We start from the raw sequence: 16,212 nt of genomic DNA, 5'->3' as shown, positions 1-16,212 counted from the left end.
CAATATGAGTGAAATAGTTTTCCTTCAAAAAAATAAGGTAATTAGGTATGCTAAAAAGCAGCTTTTCTGTGTTGGAATGATGTGGGCGTATCCCAACAACAGAATGTTGTGGGTGTATACTCATTACAAATATTCACGCAAGTAGACTGCTGATTGGCCAGCTTATCCTCCTCAGGGAGATGACATCATGTTCTATGAGAAAATAGCAAGCATTTTTTAAACGTTCTGTTTGAAATACAACTTTAAGCTTTAAGTGTTTTTTTCTCCAATTTATGCTTTTGCCACAAATTCGTGTATAGGAGGAGTCAACAACATTATTTGGAGTTAACAGAATATGAACTTTTTAAAGTGAGATTTTCATTTGGCAGTTACTTTAATGCTTGAGCAGCATAGAAGCAGCATAGACTTGGCTGATTTGCTGTGTAATGAGGTACACTAGCTGAGGTCGACACACCTTGAATAAACTAAACCACTTCACATGGTCTGATTTAATTTATGTGCTGTTAAAGATAATTAGTTGGTGTTAAAGATAATTAGTTGCTGTTAAAGATAATTAGTTGGTGTTAAAAAGAAAGGTGACTGTGGTAAGAGTCATGATCGCATAATGAGTATGATAATATCAAGTTAACTAGAGTGGGGTCGCGACCGCTATTGTAAATAGTCACGGCTCGTTTTGGTGTGTTTGTGGGGTTGCAGCCTTTTCTGACAGTTGATTAAGCAAGATAAATCATGTCGGCCCTTGAACCACACCTTGGAGAGATAATTATGATCCTCAGGCAGAATAAAGCTTGATAGCTTTAGAGGCACCATTTGTCAAAAAATAATTACATTCTGTGTTCCGCTGTAACACGTGTGTATACAAATTTAATACAATACACAAGTACAGTAGCTCATATTCACTTGAAAGCTCAGCTTTTTTTTGCACATAAACCGACAATAAAATTACAAATACATTTGTAAAAAAACGGCTTGATTTTTCAGCAACCTCAAATGGTTTTATGAAAAGGGACATTCCCTGGTTTACCAGAGCAGAGTCGCATCTAAACGTTCATAAGACACTTCACGTTGTATTTCCAAGCGGATGTTTTTCATACACTACAGTAAGTGAAGACGAAAGCAAAATCACTTAACAAAAGCAGACAGGACTCAATACCTTAACAGCAGCAATTCGTTCAACAGCCTCACAAAATTGGAGCTTGAATTGTGTAAAACACGGACATCTAAATTGAACAGTACAGCATGAAAACACATAATAGCATGAAAGCAATGATTTTCTTCCCCTTCTGCTCACAGCAGTCAGAACCATGGACATATATGTTTTTCTTTACTTTTAACAACAAACCACAGAATAAAAAAAGACAGTTAATGTCTGATGGTTTTTGGTTATACAGTACAATGTCTGGAACCTTCCTGGGTGAACATAAATTACCCTTCAGTCATTCATCTGTGACCTCATCACACGGCACCCAGATGAGAGCAAGGCCCAGACCCTGACCTTTCAGTCCCCAGAGTCCTGCTGGTTTGGACGGACACACTCCAACCCCCCACACTCCTGGCTGATGATCCCAGATCTGATCTCAGAGCTGTGGATAAGGCTGTTCGACAGGGACTTGGGCCTGAGGTCGCAAGCCATGTATGACGGCTCCTCCAATTCCGTATGGGGCGGTGAACATTGGCCGTCTGGGGGTCCATAGGCACTGCTGTCTGAGCCCCCCTCCCCGTCCCTCCCCACCTCCTCCCTAGGCCCTTTGGTGTGGGAGTCCAGGGGTGTGTTCCCTTTGGTGGGGCTGCTGGACGCAGAGGAGCACTCCTGCAACTGGGGACTGCGGGCACGCTGCGACTTGAAGTAGGGTTTGATGTTGGCCACTAGGATGGTGCTGTCCCGCTGCTCCTTGCCGAACGTGCTGAGGGTTTTTCTGGCTGCGCTGCGGTTGAGGCTGCCATAAATCTCTGTCTCCACCATGGCCTCCATTCCCACTGGGATGAAAAGGTCGGTGCGATTATCGCTGCTGTCTGCTTGGCCTCCTACCCGTAACTTTGGCATCCAGCATCTGTCAGAATGGCCCAGCGCACGACATTCATCTGTGCAGTGAACAGATCTGCCTTGTCCTAAGGAAAGAGTTAAAAAAGTTGCTATTAAATTACAACCACTTTACAAAGGGATGGGTGCATTTGAGGTATTATCAAATATTCAAGTTAAATAATAAAATGTAATTCAGAGCCAGCTCAATCTCAGCACTAGAGACCTATATGTCCGCCCAAACCAACTCAAATAAAAACTATAGAAGAATGAATAAATGATTTCTAGGGAATTAGTACAACCACTCCAATTTCCAGTCTGTCAGGACTACGATCAAGAGAAAATGTGAATTCAAAATGCATATTAAATCAAAAGAAACAGTTCGATTTGGCAAAACTGCAACATGGATCCCACACATTACAATCCCTGTGCTTTTGAAGGCATATCCAGCAAGGCAGACTAACCACAGATTACAGTCAATCTAGCTAGCGCATAAAAAAATTCTGAGAACCATCCTAGCTAGCACATAGTGTTCTGAGAACCATCCCAGCTAGCACATAGTGTTCTGAGAACCATCCTAGCTAGCACATAGTGTTCTGAGAACCATCCTAGCTAGCACATAGTGTTCTGAGAACCATCCTAGCTAGCACATAGTGTTCTGAGAACCATCCTAGCTAGCACATAGTGTTCTGAGAACCATCCCAGCTAGCACATAGTGTTCTGAGACCCATCCTAGCTAGCACATAGTGTTCTGAGAACCATCCTAGCTAGCACATAGTGTTCTGAGAACCATCCTAGCTAGCACGTAGTGTTCTAAAAACCATCCTAGCTAGCACATAGTGTTCTAAAAACCATCCTAGCTAGCACATAGTGTTCTGAGAACCATCCTAGCTAGCACGTAGTGTTCTAAAAACCATCCTAGCTAGCACATAGTGTTCTGAGAACCATCCTAGCTAGCACATAGTGTTCTGAGAACCATCCTAGCTAGCACGTAGTGTTCTAAAAACCATCCTAGCTAGCACATAGTGTTCTAAAAACCATCCTAGCTAGCACATAGTGTTCTGAGAACCATCCTAGCTAGCACGTAGTGTTCTAAAAACCATCCTAGCTAGCACATAGTGTTCTGAGAACCATCCTAGCTAGCACATAGTGTTCTGAGAACCATCCTAGCTAGCACATAGTGTTCTGAGAACCATCCTAGCTAGCACATAGTGTTCTGACAAGCATCCCAGCTAGCGCATCACGTTCTGAGAACCATATGTTTCTTAGAGCTTGGTGAGAGCGTGGTTGTACTATGGTTATTTAGCAAACAACCTTCCCGCAACTTTCTGGGAATGTTGCAGGATAGTTGCTTGGCTTTGGAATAATCTCAGCACATTTAAGGAACTTGACAAAAAAACTTTTATTCTTGGTATTTCATTTCTTTAACAGAACATTTTCCTAAAACTTCAAACATGGTTAGATTTCATTTAAATGTTGGCAATGTTCTAGGAATGTTCTCTAACTGGTTTGACATTGGGAATGTTATCAAATAGTTCAGAGAATGTTAAGAAACAACAATCTTCTGTGGGAATTTCCGTACTTCAGCATAACGTTTCCTTCAGGTGTCCTCATGGTTCTATTCATGGTTATTTAAAAACATATACATTCCATTCTCAGCATCAACAAAACTCTCTCTAACCTCTATCTTGTTAAGTGTGTTTAGGTGTGTTGGCCTCGCCCACTAATTGGTCACACCGGATCTTAATGAGTGTTTGTTTCTTTGAAATGAGGTCTGTTAGAATAGACTAAAATGAACAGCTTTGTAAGGTTAAAAAACATGTCATCCTAGCTCCATCCAGGTGGCACAGTGAACTAATTCCATGGACAGGGAACCCAAGATTATAGGTTTGAATCTCACAGATGTTTTTGGATGATTAATGCCTAAGGAAATGAATTTCCATCTGTGCTTGGAGCTCAAAAGAGTTAACCCCAAAAATAATCTAGCATTGTTATTAAAAGTCTTCATTCTGTGAATGTTTTAAGAAAGTTATAAAAAAAACTCCAAATGGCCTCCTGATTGGTGCAGCGGTCTAAGGCACTGCATTGCAGTGCTGAGGCGCCACTACAACCTTGGGTTTGATCCAAGGCTGTGTCACAGCTGGACGTGACCGAGAGCCCCATAGGGGGACGCACAATTGGCCCAACATTAGGGGAGGGTTTGGCTCATTGTGCTCTAGTGACTCCTTGTGGCAGGCCGGAGGCATGCAAGCTGACCTCCGGTTGACAGTTGGATGGTGTTTCCTCCAACAAATTGGTGCGACTGGCTTCTGAGTAAAGCGAGCAGTGTGTTAAGAAACAGTGCGGCTTGGCATGTCATGTTTTGGAGGACGCATGACTCTCAACCTTCGCCTCTCCCAAGTCCGTTGGGGAGTTGCAGTGATGAGACAAGATCGTAACTAGCAATTGGATATCATGAAAAAGGGTGAGTAAAACTTCAAACCTCAAAACAACCAATATTTCTAATCTCAAGAGTATTAATAAAACTTTCAACGGACCAGAGTAAAACGTTCTCAGAACCTCCCTGCAACCTAAAATAAACGTTCCCAGAACAGGCAAGTTTCACTTCCGTTCACAGAATGTAAAAAAAAAAAGTACAGTTTTACTGGTCAGGAAATATATGGCTTCGTTACCAGAACCAATAGGAAACTAAAAACTTCTAAGGAACCAAATATGCTGCCTGGGAAGTGCATTTGTTTTTGTCTGTTTTTCATCTCCAGTCAGAGGAAAACCCCCAGCAGTTTTACATATCTATACATACAGTGCATTCGGAAAGTATTCAGACCCCTTGACTTTTTAAAAACATTTTGTTACGCTATAGCCTTATTCTAAAATGGATGAAATAAATAAATATCCTCATCAATCTACACACAATACCCCATAATGACAAAGAAAAAATGTTTTTTAGAAATATTGGCAAATTTATAAAATAAAAAAAACTGAAATACCCTATTTACATAAGTATTCAGAACCTTTGCTATGAGACTCGAAATTCAGCTCAGGTGCATCCTGTTTCCATGAAATCATCGTTGAGATGTTTCTACAACTTGATTGGAGTCCACCTGTGGTCAATTCAACTGATTGGACGTGATTTGGAAAGGCACACACCTGTTATATAAGGTCCCCCAGTTGACAGTGCATGTCAGAGCAAAAACCAAGCCATGAGGTCGAATTGTCCGTAGAGCTCTGGGACAGGATTGTGTCGAGGCATAGATCTGGGGAAGGGTACCAAAACATTTCCGCAGCATTGAAGGTCCCCAAAAACACAGTGGCCTCCATCATTCTTAAATGGAAGAAATTTGGAAGCACCAAGACTCTTCCTAGAGCTGGCTGCCCAGCCAAACTGAGCAAATGGGGAAGAAGGATCTTAGTCTGGGAGGTGACCAAGAACCCGATGGTCACTCTGACATAGCTCTAGAGTTCCTCTGTGAAGATGGGAGAACCATCCAGGAGGACAATCATCTATGCAGCACTCCACCAATCAGGCCTTTATGGTAGAGTGACCAGACGGAAGCCAGCGGCAGGGACTGGGAGACTAGTCAGGATCGAGGAAAAGATGAATGGAGCAAAGTACAGAGAGATCCTTGATGAAAACCTGCTCCAGAGGGCTCAGGACCTCAGACTGGGGCGAAGGTTCACCTTCCAACAGGACAACGACACTAAGCACACATTAAAGACAATGCAGGAATGGCTTCAGGACAAGTCTCTGAATGTCCTTGAGTGGCCCAGCCAGAGCCCGGACTTGAACCCAATCGAACATCTCTGGAGAGACCTGAAAAAAAAATCTGACACAGCTTGAGAGAATCTCCAGAGAAAAATGGGAGAAACTCCCAAAATACAAGTGCCAAGCTTGTAGCGTCATACCCATAAAGACTAGAGGCTGTAAAGCTTCAACAAAGTACTGAGTAAAGGGTCGGAAAACTTATGTAAATTTTAAAAAATACATAAATTAGCAAAACATTCTAAAAACTGTTTTTGCTTTGTCATTATGGGGTATTGTGATGTCATTATGGGGTATTGTGATGTCATTATGGGGTATTGTGATGTCATTATGGGGTATTGTGTGCAGATTGATGAGGGAAAACAACTATTTAATACATTTTTTAATAAGGCTGTAACGTAACAAAATTTGGAAAAAGTAAAGAGGTCTGAATACCTTCCAAAGGCACTGTATAACAACCACAACATAGGCAGTACGACCAGGAAAGAGACTAATTTAAATGTATTTTTAAAGGTAGCTATCCCCACTGTAAAGAAACTAGCCGTTGACAATGAAGTAGAGAGAGAGGTCTGTATATTGAAAAGGTTCATGGAAGCATTTGCACAGTTGATATTTTGGACTACAGTTTTTATGACTGTGGTAACTAAAAATCCAGTGTTACATTGCCTTCTCACTATGTGCGTTGAATTCAAATGAGTTCAGACAATTAAGAATTGATATATGGGTTGAGCACCTGTTGAGAGAGGTGCCAACAAGGCATTTTATGTTTATTTTGCAATGCATATGGAAAGTGGTTAAATATAGGAAACTATCATACATTGACTCACAGTGATAGTTTATTTTCACAGCTTACAGGCAAAGACTCATTTAGCCCAAAACAATAGTTCTTCGTTATCAAAGTTAGTGTGTTTGTGTTAAACGAGTTGCACACCCCGTGCCAAGATACATCTCTCAGTGGTGGATGGTCTGCGGATTTGCCATGTCTCACACAACACAGACCAACCACACGTTAGGAACTTCCCTTTGTACATACAGATGTAGGATCTTCATTTGACCAGTTTCTCACAGCAGGAAAAGAATCCTGCAGTAACAGGAAATGTTCATTATTATGTGGATTATAATTAATGGACATTTTTTTAGGGGTTGATACATTTTTCGTTAGTGCAAATTAAGTCTGAAATTGTGGAAATTCAAAACTTTAGAAGCATTTTTATAACTCAAATACACGTTAGCATTTCCTGTGACGCAGGATTTATTTTAGCGACAACAGAGTGGTCAAATTAAGAGAGAACAGCTGTACTGTAGCTATTTCTAAAGACATTGTGGGGGATCTTACAAAACATAGCCAGAGTAGACATCTGGCTGTGTCTTGCCATGTACCTGCCAGAGTCAGTGTAATTAAAATCTCTTAAAGTACCATAGAGTTCCAAGACTAATCATCTTTAATGGGTCTACAATTGCAGGCGTGTGCCTTGTGGACGCTTGTTAAAAGCCAGGGACACAAAGAAGCCATTTAAAAGGGATCACACGGGTGGTATTACGGCTAAGCTGGGGGGGGGGGGGGTTCAAAGACAAAGAACCTGCCTGGTCGTGGTAAATAGAAAAAGCCTAGTAACAGAGACGCCCGGTACGTACGCAGCTAGAGGCTCCTGGAGACATTTCGAGGGGGACAGCTATTGGTGCATTCAAAGCTGAGAGGAGTCTATGATAAAGGTGAAAATACAACGAAACACAACACTCAATCTATCCTATTGTTAGGGCTTGTGGTGACTTTGTACTAAGTCTAAACTATTATTCCAGGCCATATGATCCTGTCCAGGTAAAGAACACATCCACCTACACCTCACTACGTGGGCAATTTGGGCCTATAGAGCAAATACATCATACCACAAACCGCTTGCCCCAGAGGATCAACTGTCTGCAAACTGCATGTCAATTCAATATAAAACTGACCAACCCTTACAGTAACCATTGTAACAATTAGTTTAGATTTAAAACAACATTTTGTCCAACCAAAGACACAACTCTGAGTACATCAGAAAAAAATCCATAACACAAGCTATTCATATTAAATGAATTGCCCCTGTTCTTTGCACTTATCTTATCTCACAAAATGCAGGTCTAAAAAATGTATTGACATTACAGTCAAGTAAGCATCTGTGCTGTGTGTCAATTCCGTTTGAATATATGAAACATTTCTTTCAATATCTTTCCATTTGATTGGTCTTTGGACAGGGTCTGGAGAATAACATTCAGAAATATGTGCTCCAGAAAGGTGGGATTGAATTTACACATCCCACAGAGTCTGGCCCTGCCGTTTCCCCTGACAACACACACACACACACACACACACACACACACACACACACACACACACACACACACACACACACACACACACACACACACACACACACACACACACACACACACACACACACACACACACACACACACACACACACACACACAGTCCCACACATCCCCCTGGCAACCATTTTTGTCCTCCAGAACATACCACAAACACACAGCTCATAGCAATGGAGTGGAAAGCAGCCCACCTGATGACAACAGTACTGTCCAGGGACATGATGACAACAGTACTGTCCAGGGACATGATGACAACAGTACTGTCCACCTGATGACAACAGTACTGTCCAGGGACATGATGACAACAGTACTGTCCACCTGATGACAACAGTACTGTCCAGGGACATGATGACAACAGTACTGTCCACCTGATGACAACAGTACTGTCCACCTGATGACAACAGTAATGTCCAGGGACATGATGACAACAGTACTGTCCAGGGACATGATGACAACAGTACTGTCCAGGGACATGATGACAACAGTACTGTCCAGGGACATGATGACAACAGTACTGTCCACCTGATGACAACAGTACTGTCCAGGGACATGATGACAACAGTACTGTCCAGGGACATGATGACAACAGTACTGTCCAGGGACATGATGACAATAGTACTGTCCACCTGATGACAACAGTACTGTCCAGGGACATGATGACAACAGTACTGTCCAGGGACATGATGACAACAGTATTGTCCAGGGACATGATGACAACAGTATTGTCCAGGGACATGATGACAACAGTACTGTCCACCTGATGACAACAGTACTGTCCAGGGACATGATGACAACAGTACTGTCCACCTGATGACAACAGTACTGTCCAGGGACATGATGACAACAGTACTGTCCACCTGATGACAACAGTACTGTCCACCTGATGACAACAGTAATGTCCAGGGACATGATGACAACAGTACTGTCCAGGGACATGATGACAACAGTACTGTCCAGGGACATGATGACAACAGTACTGTCCAGGGACATGATGACAACAGTACTGTCCACCTGATGACAACAGTACTGTCCAGGGACATGATGACAACAGTACTGTCCAGGGACATGATGACAACAGTACTGTCCAGGGACATGATGACAACAGTACTGTCCACCTGATGACAACAGTACTGTCCAGGGACATGATGACAACAGTACTGTCCAGGGACATGATGACAACAGTACTGTCCACCTGATGACAACAGTACTGTCCAGGGACATGATGACAACAGTATTGTCCAGGGACATGATGACAACAGTACTGTCCACCTGATGACAACAGTACTGTCCACCTGATGACAACAGTACTGTCCAGGGACAGAATGACCACAGTACTGTCCAGGGACATGATGACAACAGTATTGTCCAGGGACATGATGACAACAGTACTGTCCAGAGACATGATGACAACAGTACTGTCCAGAGACATGATGACAACAGTACTGTCCAGTGACAAGATGACAACAGTACTGTCCAGAGACATGATGACAACAGTACTGTCCAGGGACATGATGACAACAGTATTGTCCAGGGACATGATGACAACAGTACTGTCCAGAGACATGATGACAACAGTACTGTCCAGAGACATGATGACAACAGTACTGTCCAGAGACATGATGACAACAGTATTGTCCAGGGACATGATGACAACAGTACTGTCCAGAGACATGATGACAACAGTACTGTCCAGAGACATGATGACAACAGTACTGTCCAGAGACATGATGACAACAGTACTGTCCAGGGACATGATGACAACAGTATTGTCCAGGGACATGATGACAACAGTACTGTCCAGGGACATGATGACAACAGTATTGTCCAGGGACATGATGACAACAGTACTGTCCAGAGACATGATGACAACAGTATTGTCCAGAGACATGATGACAACAGTACTGTCCAGAGACATGATGACAACAGTACTGTCCAGAGACATGATGACAACAGTACTGTCCAGGGACATGATGACAACAGTACTGTCCAGAGACATGATGACAACAGTACTGTCCAGGGACATGATGACAACAGTATTGTCCAGGGACATGATGACAACAGTACTGTCCAGAGACATGATGACAACAGTATTGTCCAGAGACATGATGACAACAGTACTGTCCAGAGACATGATGACAACAGTACTGTCCAGAGACATGATGACAACAGTACTGTCCAGAGACATGATGACAACAGTACTGTCCAGGGACATGATGACAACAGTATTGTCCAGGGACATGATGACAACAGTACTGTCCAGGGACATGATGACAACAGTATTGTCCAGGGACATGATGACAACAGTACTGTCCAGAGACATGATGACAACAGTACTGTCCAGAGACATGATGACAACAGTACTGTCCACCTGATGACAACATTACTGTCCAGGGACAAGATGACAACAGTACTGTCCAGAGACATAATGACAACAGTACTGTCCAGGGACATGATGACAACAGTACTGTCCACCTGATGACAACAGTACTGTCCAGGGACAAGATGACAACAGTACTGTCCAGGGACATGATGACAACAGTACTGTCCACATGATGACAACAGTACTGTTCAGGGACAAGATGACAACAGTACTGTCCAGAGACATAATGACAACAGTACTGTCCAGGGACATGATGACAACAGTACTGTCCAGGGACATGATGACAACAGTACTGTCCAGGGACATGATGACAACAGTACTGTCCAGGGACATGATGACAACAGTACTGTCCAGGGACATGATGACAACAGTACTGTCCAGGGACATGATGACAACAGTACTGTCCAGGGACATGATGACAACAGTATTGTCGACATGATGATAACAGTATTGTCCAGGGACATGATGGCAACAGTACTGTCCACCTGATGACAACAGACCTGTCCACCTGATGACAACAGCACTGTCCAGGGACATGATGACAACAGTACTGTCCACATGATGACAACAGCACTGTCCAGGGACATGATGACAACAGACCTGTCCACCTGATGACAACAGCACTGTCCAGGGACATGATGACAACAGACCTGTCCACCTGATGACAACAGCACTGTCCAGGGACATGATGACAACAGTACTGTCCACCTGATGGCAACAGTACTGTCCACCTGATGACAACAGTACTGTCCACCTGATGACAACAGTACTGTCCACCTGATGACAACAGTACTGTAAACATGATGGCAACAGTACTGTCCAGGGACATGATGACAACAGTACTGTCCAGAGACATGATGACAACAGTACTGTCCAGAGACATGATGACAACAGTACTGTCCACCTGATGACAACAGTACTGTCCATCTGATGACCAAAATACTGTCCAGGGACATGATGACAACAGTACTGTCCACATGATGACAACAGTATTGTCCAGGGACATGATGACAACATTACTGTCCACATGATGACAACAGTACTGTCCACATGATGACAACAGTACTGTCCACATGATGACAACAGTACTGTCCACATGATGACATCAGTACTGTCCACATGATGACAACAGTACTGTCCACATGATGACAACAGTACTGTCCACATGATGACAACATTACTGTCCAGGGACATGATGACAACAGTATTGTCCAGGGACATGATGACAACAGTACTGTCCACCTGATGACAACAGTACTGTCCAGGGACCTGATGACAACAGTACTGTCAACCTGATGACAACAGTACTGTCCACCTGATGACAACAGTACTGTCCACCTGATGACAACAGTACTGTAAACCTGATGACAACAGTACTGTCCAGGGACATGATGACAACACTACTGTCCAGAGACATGATGGCAACAGTACTGTCCACCTGATGACCACAGTACTGTCCATCTGATGACCAAAATACTGTCCAGGGACATGATGACAACAGTACTGTCCACATGATGACAACAGTATTGTCCAGGGACATGATGACCACAGTACTGTCCAGGGACATAATGACAACATTACTGTCCAGGGACATGATGACAATAGTACTGTCCAGGGACATGATGACAAAAGTACTGTCCACCTGATGACAACAGTACTGTCCACCTGATGGCAACAGTACTGTCCAGGGACCTGATGACAACAGTACTGTCAACCTGTTGACAACAGTACTGTCCACCTGATGACAACAGTACTGTCCACCTGATGACAACAGTACTGTCCAGAGACCTGATGACAACAGTACTGTCCAGGGACCTGATGACAACAGTACTGTCAACCCGATGACAACAGTACTGTCCAGAGACCTGATGACAACAGTACTGTCCAGGGACATGATGACAACAGTACTGTCCAACTGATGATAACTGTACTGTCCAGGGACCTGATGACAACAGTACTGTCCACCTGATGACAACAGTACTGTCCAGGGACCTGATGACAACAGTACTGTCCACCTGATGACAACAGTACTGTCCAGGGACCTGATGACAACAGTACTGTCCAGGGACAAGATGACAACAGTACTGTCCAGTGACAAGATGACAACAGTACTGTCCACCTGATGACAACAGTACTGTCCAGGGACTTGATGACAACAGTACTGTCCACCTGATGACAACAGTACTGTCCAGGGACCTGATGACAACAGTACTGTCCACCTGATGACAACAGTACTGTCCAGGGACATAATGACAACAGTACTGTCCAGGGACATGATGACAACAGTACTGTCCAGGGACATGATGACAACAGTACTGTCCACCTGATGACAACAGTACTGTCCAGGGACCTGATGACAACAGTACTGTCCAGTGACAAGATGACAACAGTACTGTCCACCTGATGACAACAGTACTGTCCAGGGACCTGATGACAACAGTACTGTCCAGTGACAAGATGACAACAGTACTGTCCAGGGACAAGATGACAACAGTACTGTCCACCTTATGACAACAGTACTGTCCACCTGATGACAACAGTACTGTCCACCTGATGACAACAGTACTGTCCAGGGACATGATGACAACAGTACTGTCCACCTGATGACAACAGTACTGTCCACCTGATAACAACAGTACTGTCCACCTGATGACAACAGTCCTGTCCAGGGACATGATGACAACAGTACTGTCCACCTGATGACAACAGTACTGTCCACCTGATGACAACGGTCCTGTCCAGGTACATGATGACAACAGTACTGTAAACCTGATGACAACAGTACTGTCCAGGGACAAGATGACAACAGTACGGTCCACCTGATGGCACAGTACTGTCCACCTGATGACAACAGTACTGTCCAGGGACAAGATGACAACAGTACTGTCCACTTGATGACAACAGTACTGTCCAGGGACATGATGACCACAGTACTGTCCAACTGATGACAACAGTACTGTCCAGGGACATGATGACCACAGTACTGTCCAACTGATGACAACAGTACTGTCCAGGGACATGATGACAACAGTACTGTCCAGGGACAAGATGACAACAGTACTGTCCAGGGACATGATGACAACAGTACTGTCCAGGGACAAGATGACAACAGTACTGTCCAGGGACATGATGACAACAGTATTGTCCAGGGACATGATGACAACAGTACTGTCCACCTGATGACAACAGTACTGTCCACCTGATGACAACAGTACTGTCCAGGGACATGATGACCACAGTACTGTCCACCTGATGACAACAGTACTGTCCAGGGACAAGATGACAACAGTACTGTCCAGGGACATGATGACCACAGTACTGTCCACCTGCTGACTACAATACTGTCCACATGATGACTACAGTACTGTCCAGGGACATGATGACAACAGTACTGTCCACCTGCTGACTACAGTACTGTCCAGGGACATGATGACAACAGTACTGTCCACCTGATGACTACAGTACTGTCCAGAGACATGATGACAACAGTTCTGTCCACATGATGACAACAGTACTGTCCAACTGATGACAACAGTACTGTCCACCTGATGACTACAGTACTGTCCAGGGACATGATGACAACAGTTCTGTCCACATGATGACAACAGTACTGTCCAACTGATGACAACAGTACTGTCCACCTGATGACATCAGTACTGTCCACCTGATGACAACAGTATTGTCCACCTGATGACAACAGTACTGTCCACCTGATGACAACAGTACTGTCCAGGGACAAGATGACAACAGTACTGTCCACCTGATGACAACAGTACTGTCCACCTGATGACAACAGTACTGTCCAGGGACAAGATGACAACAGTTCTGTCCACCAGAGGACAACAGTACTGTCCACCTGATGACAACAGTACTGTCCAGGGACATGATGACAACAGTACTGTCCACCTGATGACAACAGTACTGTCCACCTGATGACAACAGTACTGTCCAGGGACATGATGACAACAGTACTGTCCAGGGACAAGATGACAACAGTACTGTCCAGGAACATGATGACAACAGTACTGTCCAGGGACAAGATGACAACAGTACTGTCCAGGGACCTGATGACAACAGTACTGTCCACCTGAGGACAACAGTACTGTCCAGGGACAAGATGACAATAGCACTGTCCAGGGACATGATGACCACAGTACTGTCCACCTGATGACAACAGTACTGTCCAGGGACATGATGACAACAGTACTGTCCACATGATGATAACAGCATTGTCCAGGGACATGATGGCAACAGTACTGTCCACCTGATGACAACAGACCTGTCCACCTGATGACAACAGTACTGTCCACCTGATGACAACAGTACTGTAAACCTGATGACAACAGTACTGTCCAGGGACATGATGACAACACTACTGTCCAGAGACATGATGGCAACAGTACTGTCCACCTGATGACCACAGTACTGTCCATCTGATGACCAAAATACTGTCCAGGGACATGATGACAACAGTACTGTCCACATGATGACAACAGTATTGTCCAGGGACATGATGACCACAGTACTGTCCAGGGACATAATGACAACATTACTGTCCAGGGACATGATGACAATAGTACTGTCCAGGGACATGATGACAAAAGTACTGTCCACCTGATGACAACAGTACTGTCCACCTGATGGCAACAGTACTGTCCAGGGACCTGATGACAACAGTACTGTCAACCTGATGACAACAGTACTGTCCACCTGATGACAACAGTACTGTCCACCTGATGACAACAGTACTGTCCAGAGACCTGATGACAACAGTACTGTCCAGGGACCTGATGACAACAGTACTGTCAACCCGATGACCACAGTACTGTCCAGAGACCTGATGACAACAGTACTGTCCAGGGACATGATGACAACAGTACTGTCCAACTGATGATAACTGTACTGTCCAGGGACCTGATGACAACAGTACTGTCCACCTGATGACAACAGTACTGTCCAGGGACCTGATGACAACAGTACTGTCCACCTGATGACAACAGTACTGTCCAGGGACCTGATGACAACAGTACTGTCCAGGGACAAGATGACAACAGTACTGTCCAGTGACAAGATGACAACAGTACTGTCCACCTGATGACAACAGTACTGTCCAGGGACCTGATGACAACAGTACTGTCCACCTGATGACAACAGTACTGTCCAGGGACATAATGACAACAGTACTGTCCAGGGACATGATGACAACAGTACTGTCCAGGGACATGATGACAACAGTACTGTCCACCTGATGACAACAGTACTGTCCACCTGATGACAACAGTACTGTCCAGGGACATGATGACCACAGTACTGTCCACCTGATGACAACAGTACTGTCCAGGGACAAGATGACAACAGTACTGTCCAGGGACATGATGACCACAGTACTGTCCACCTGCTGACTACAATACTGTCCACATGATGACTACAGTACTGTCCAGGGACATGATGACAACAGTACTGTCCACCTGCTGACTACAGTACTGTCCAGGGACATGATGACAACAGTACTGTCCACCTGATGACTACAGTACTGTCCAGGGACATGATGACAACAGTTCTGTCCACATGATGACAACAGTACTGTCCAACTGATGACAACAGTACTGTCCACCTGATGACTACAGTACTGTCCAGGGACATGATGACAACAGTTCTGTCCACATGATGACAACAGTACTG

At 44.3% G+C, this 16,212-nt stretch overlaps 1 protein-coding gene across 2 annotated transcripts in view; it reads right to left on the bottom strand.

The window, feature by feature from the left end:
• Positions 1-844: 844 nt before the first annotated feature.
• LOC129820851 (protocadherin-17-like) overlaps positions 845-16,212 on the bottom strand; it is a 46,704-nt gene continuing 31,336 nt past the window's right edge. For both annotated transcript variants that reach the window (XM_055877887.1, XM_055877888.1), the window contains exon 4: positions 845-2,109. In XM_055877887.1, the coding sequence (XP_055733862.1) occupies positions 1,499-2,109 (611 nt within the window). In that variant the 3' untranslated portion in view covers positions 845-1,498. The remainder of the gene's footprint in view (positions 2,110-16,212) is intronic.

Source organism: Salvelinus fontinalis, chromosome 23 (genome assembly GCF_029448725.1).
Source record: "Salvelinus fontinalis isolate EN_2023a chromosome 23, ASM2944872v1, whole genome shotgun sequence".
NCBI classification, from domain to species: domain Eukaryota; kingdom Metazoa; phylum Chordata; class Actinopteri; order Salmoniformes; family Salmonidae; genus Salvelinus; species Salvelinus fontinalis.
The sequence above is the reverse complement of the archived record's forward strand: the minus strand, read 5'-3'. Positions and strand labels throughout refer to the sequence as shown.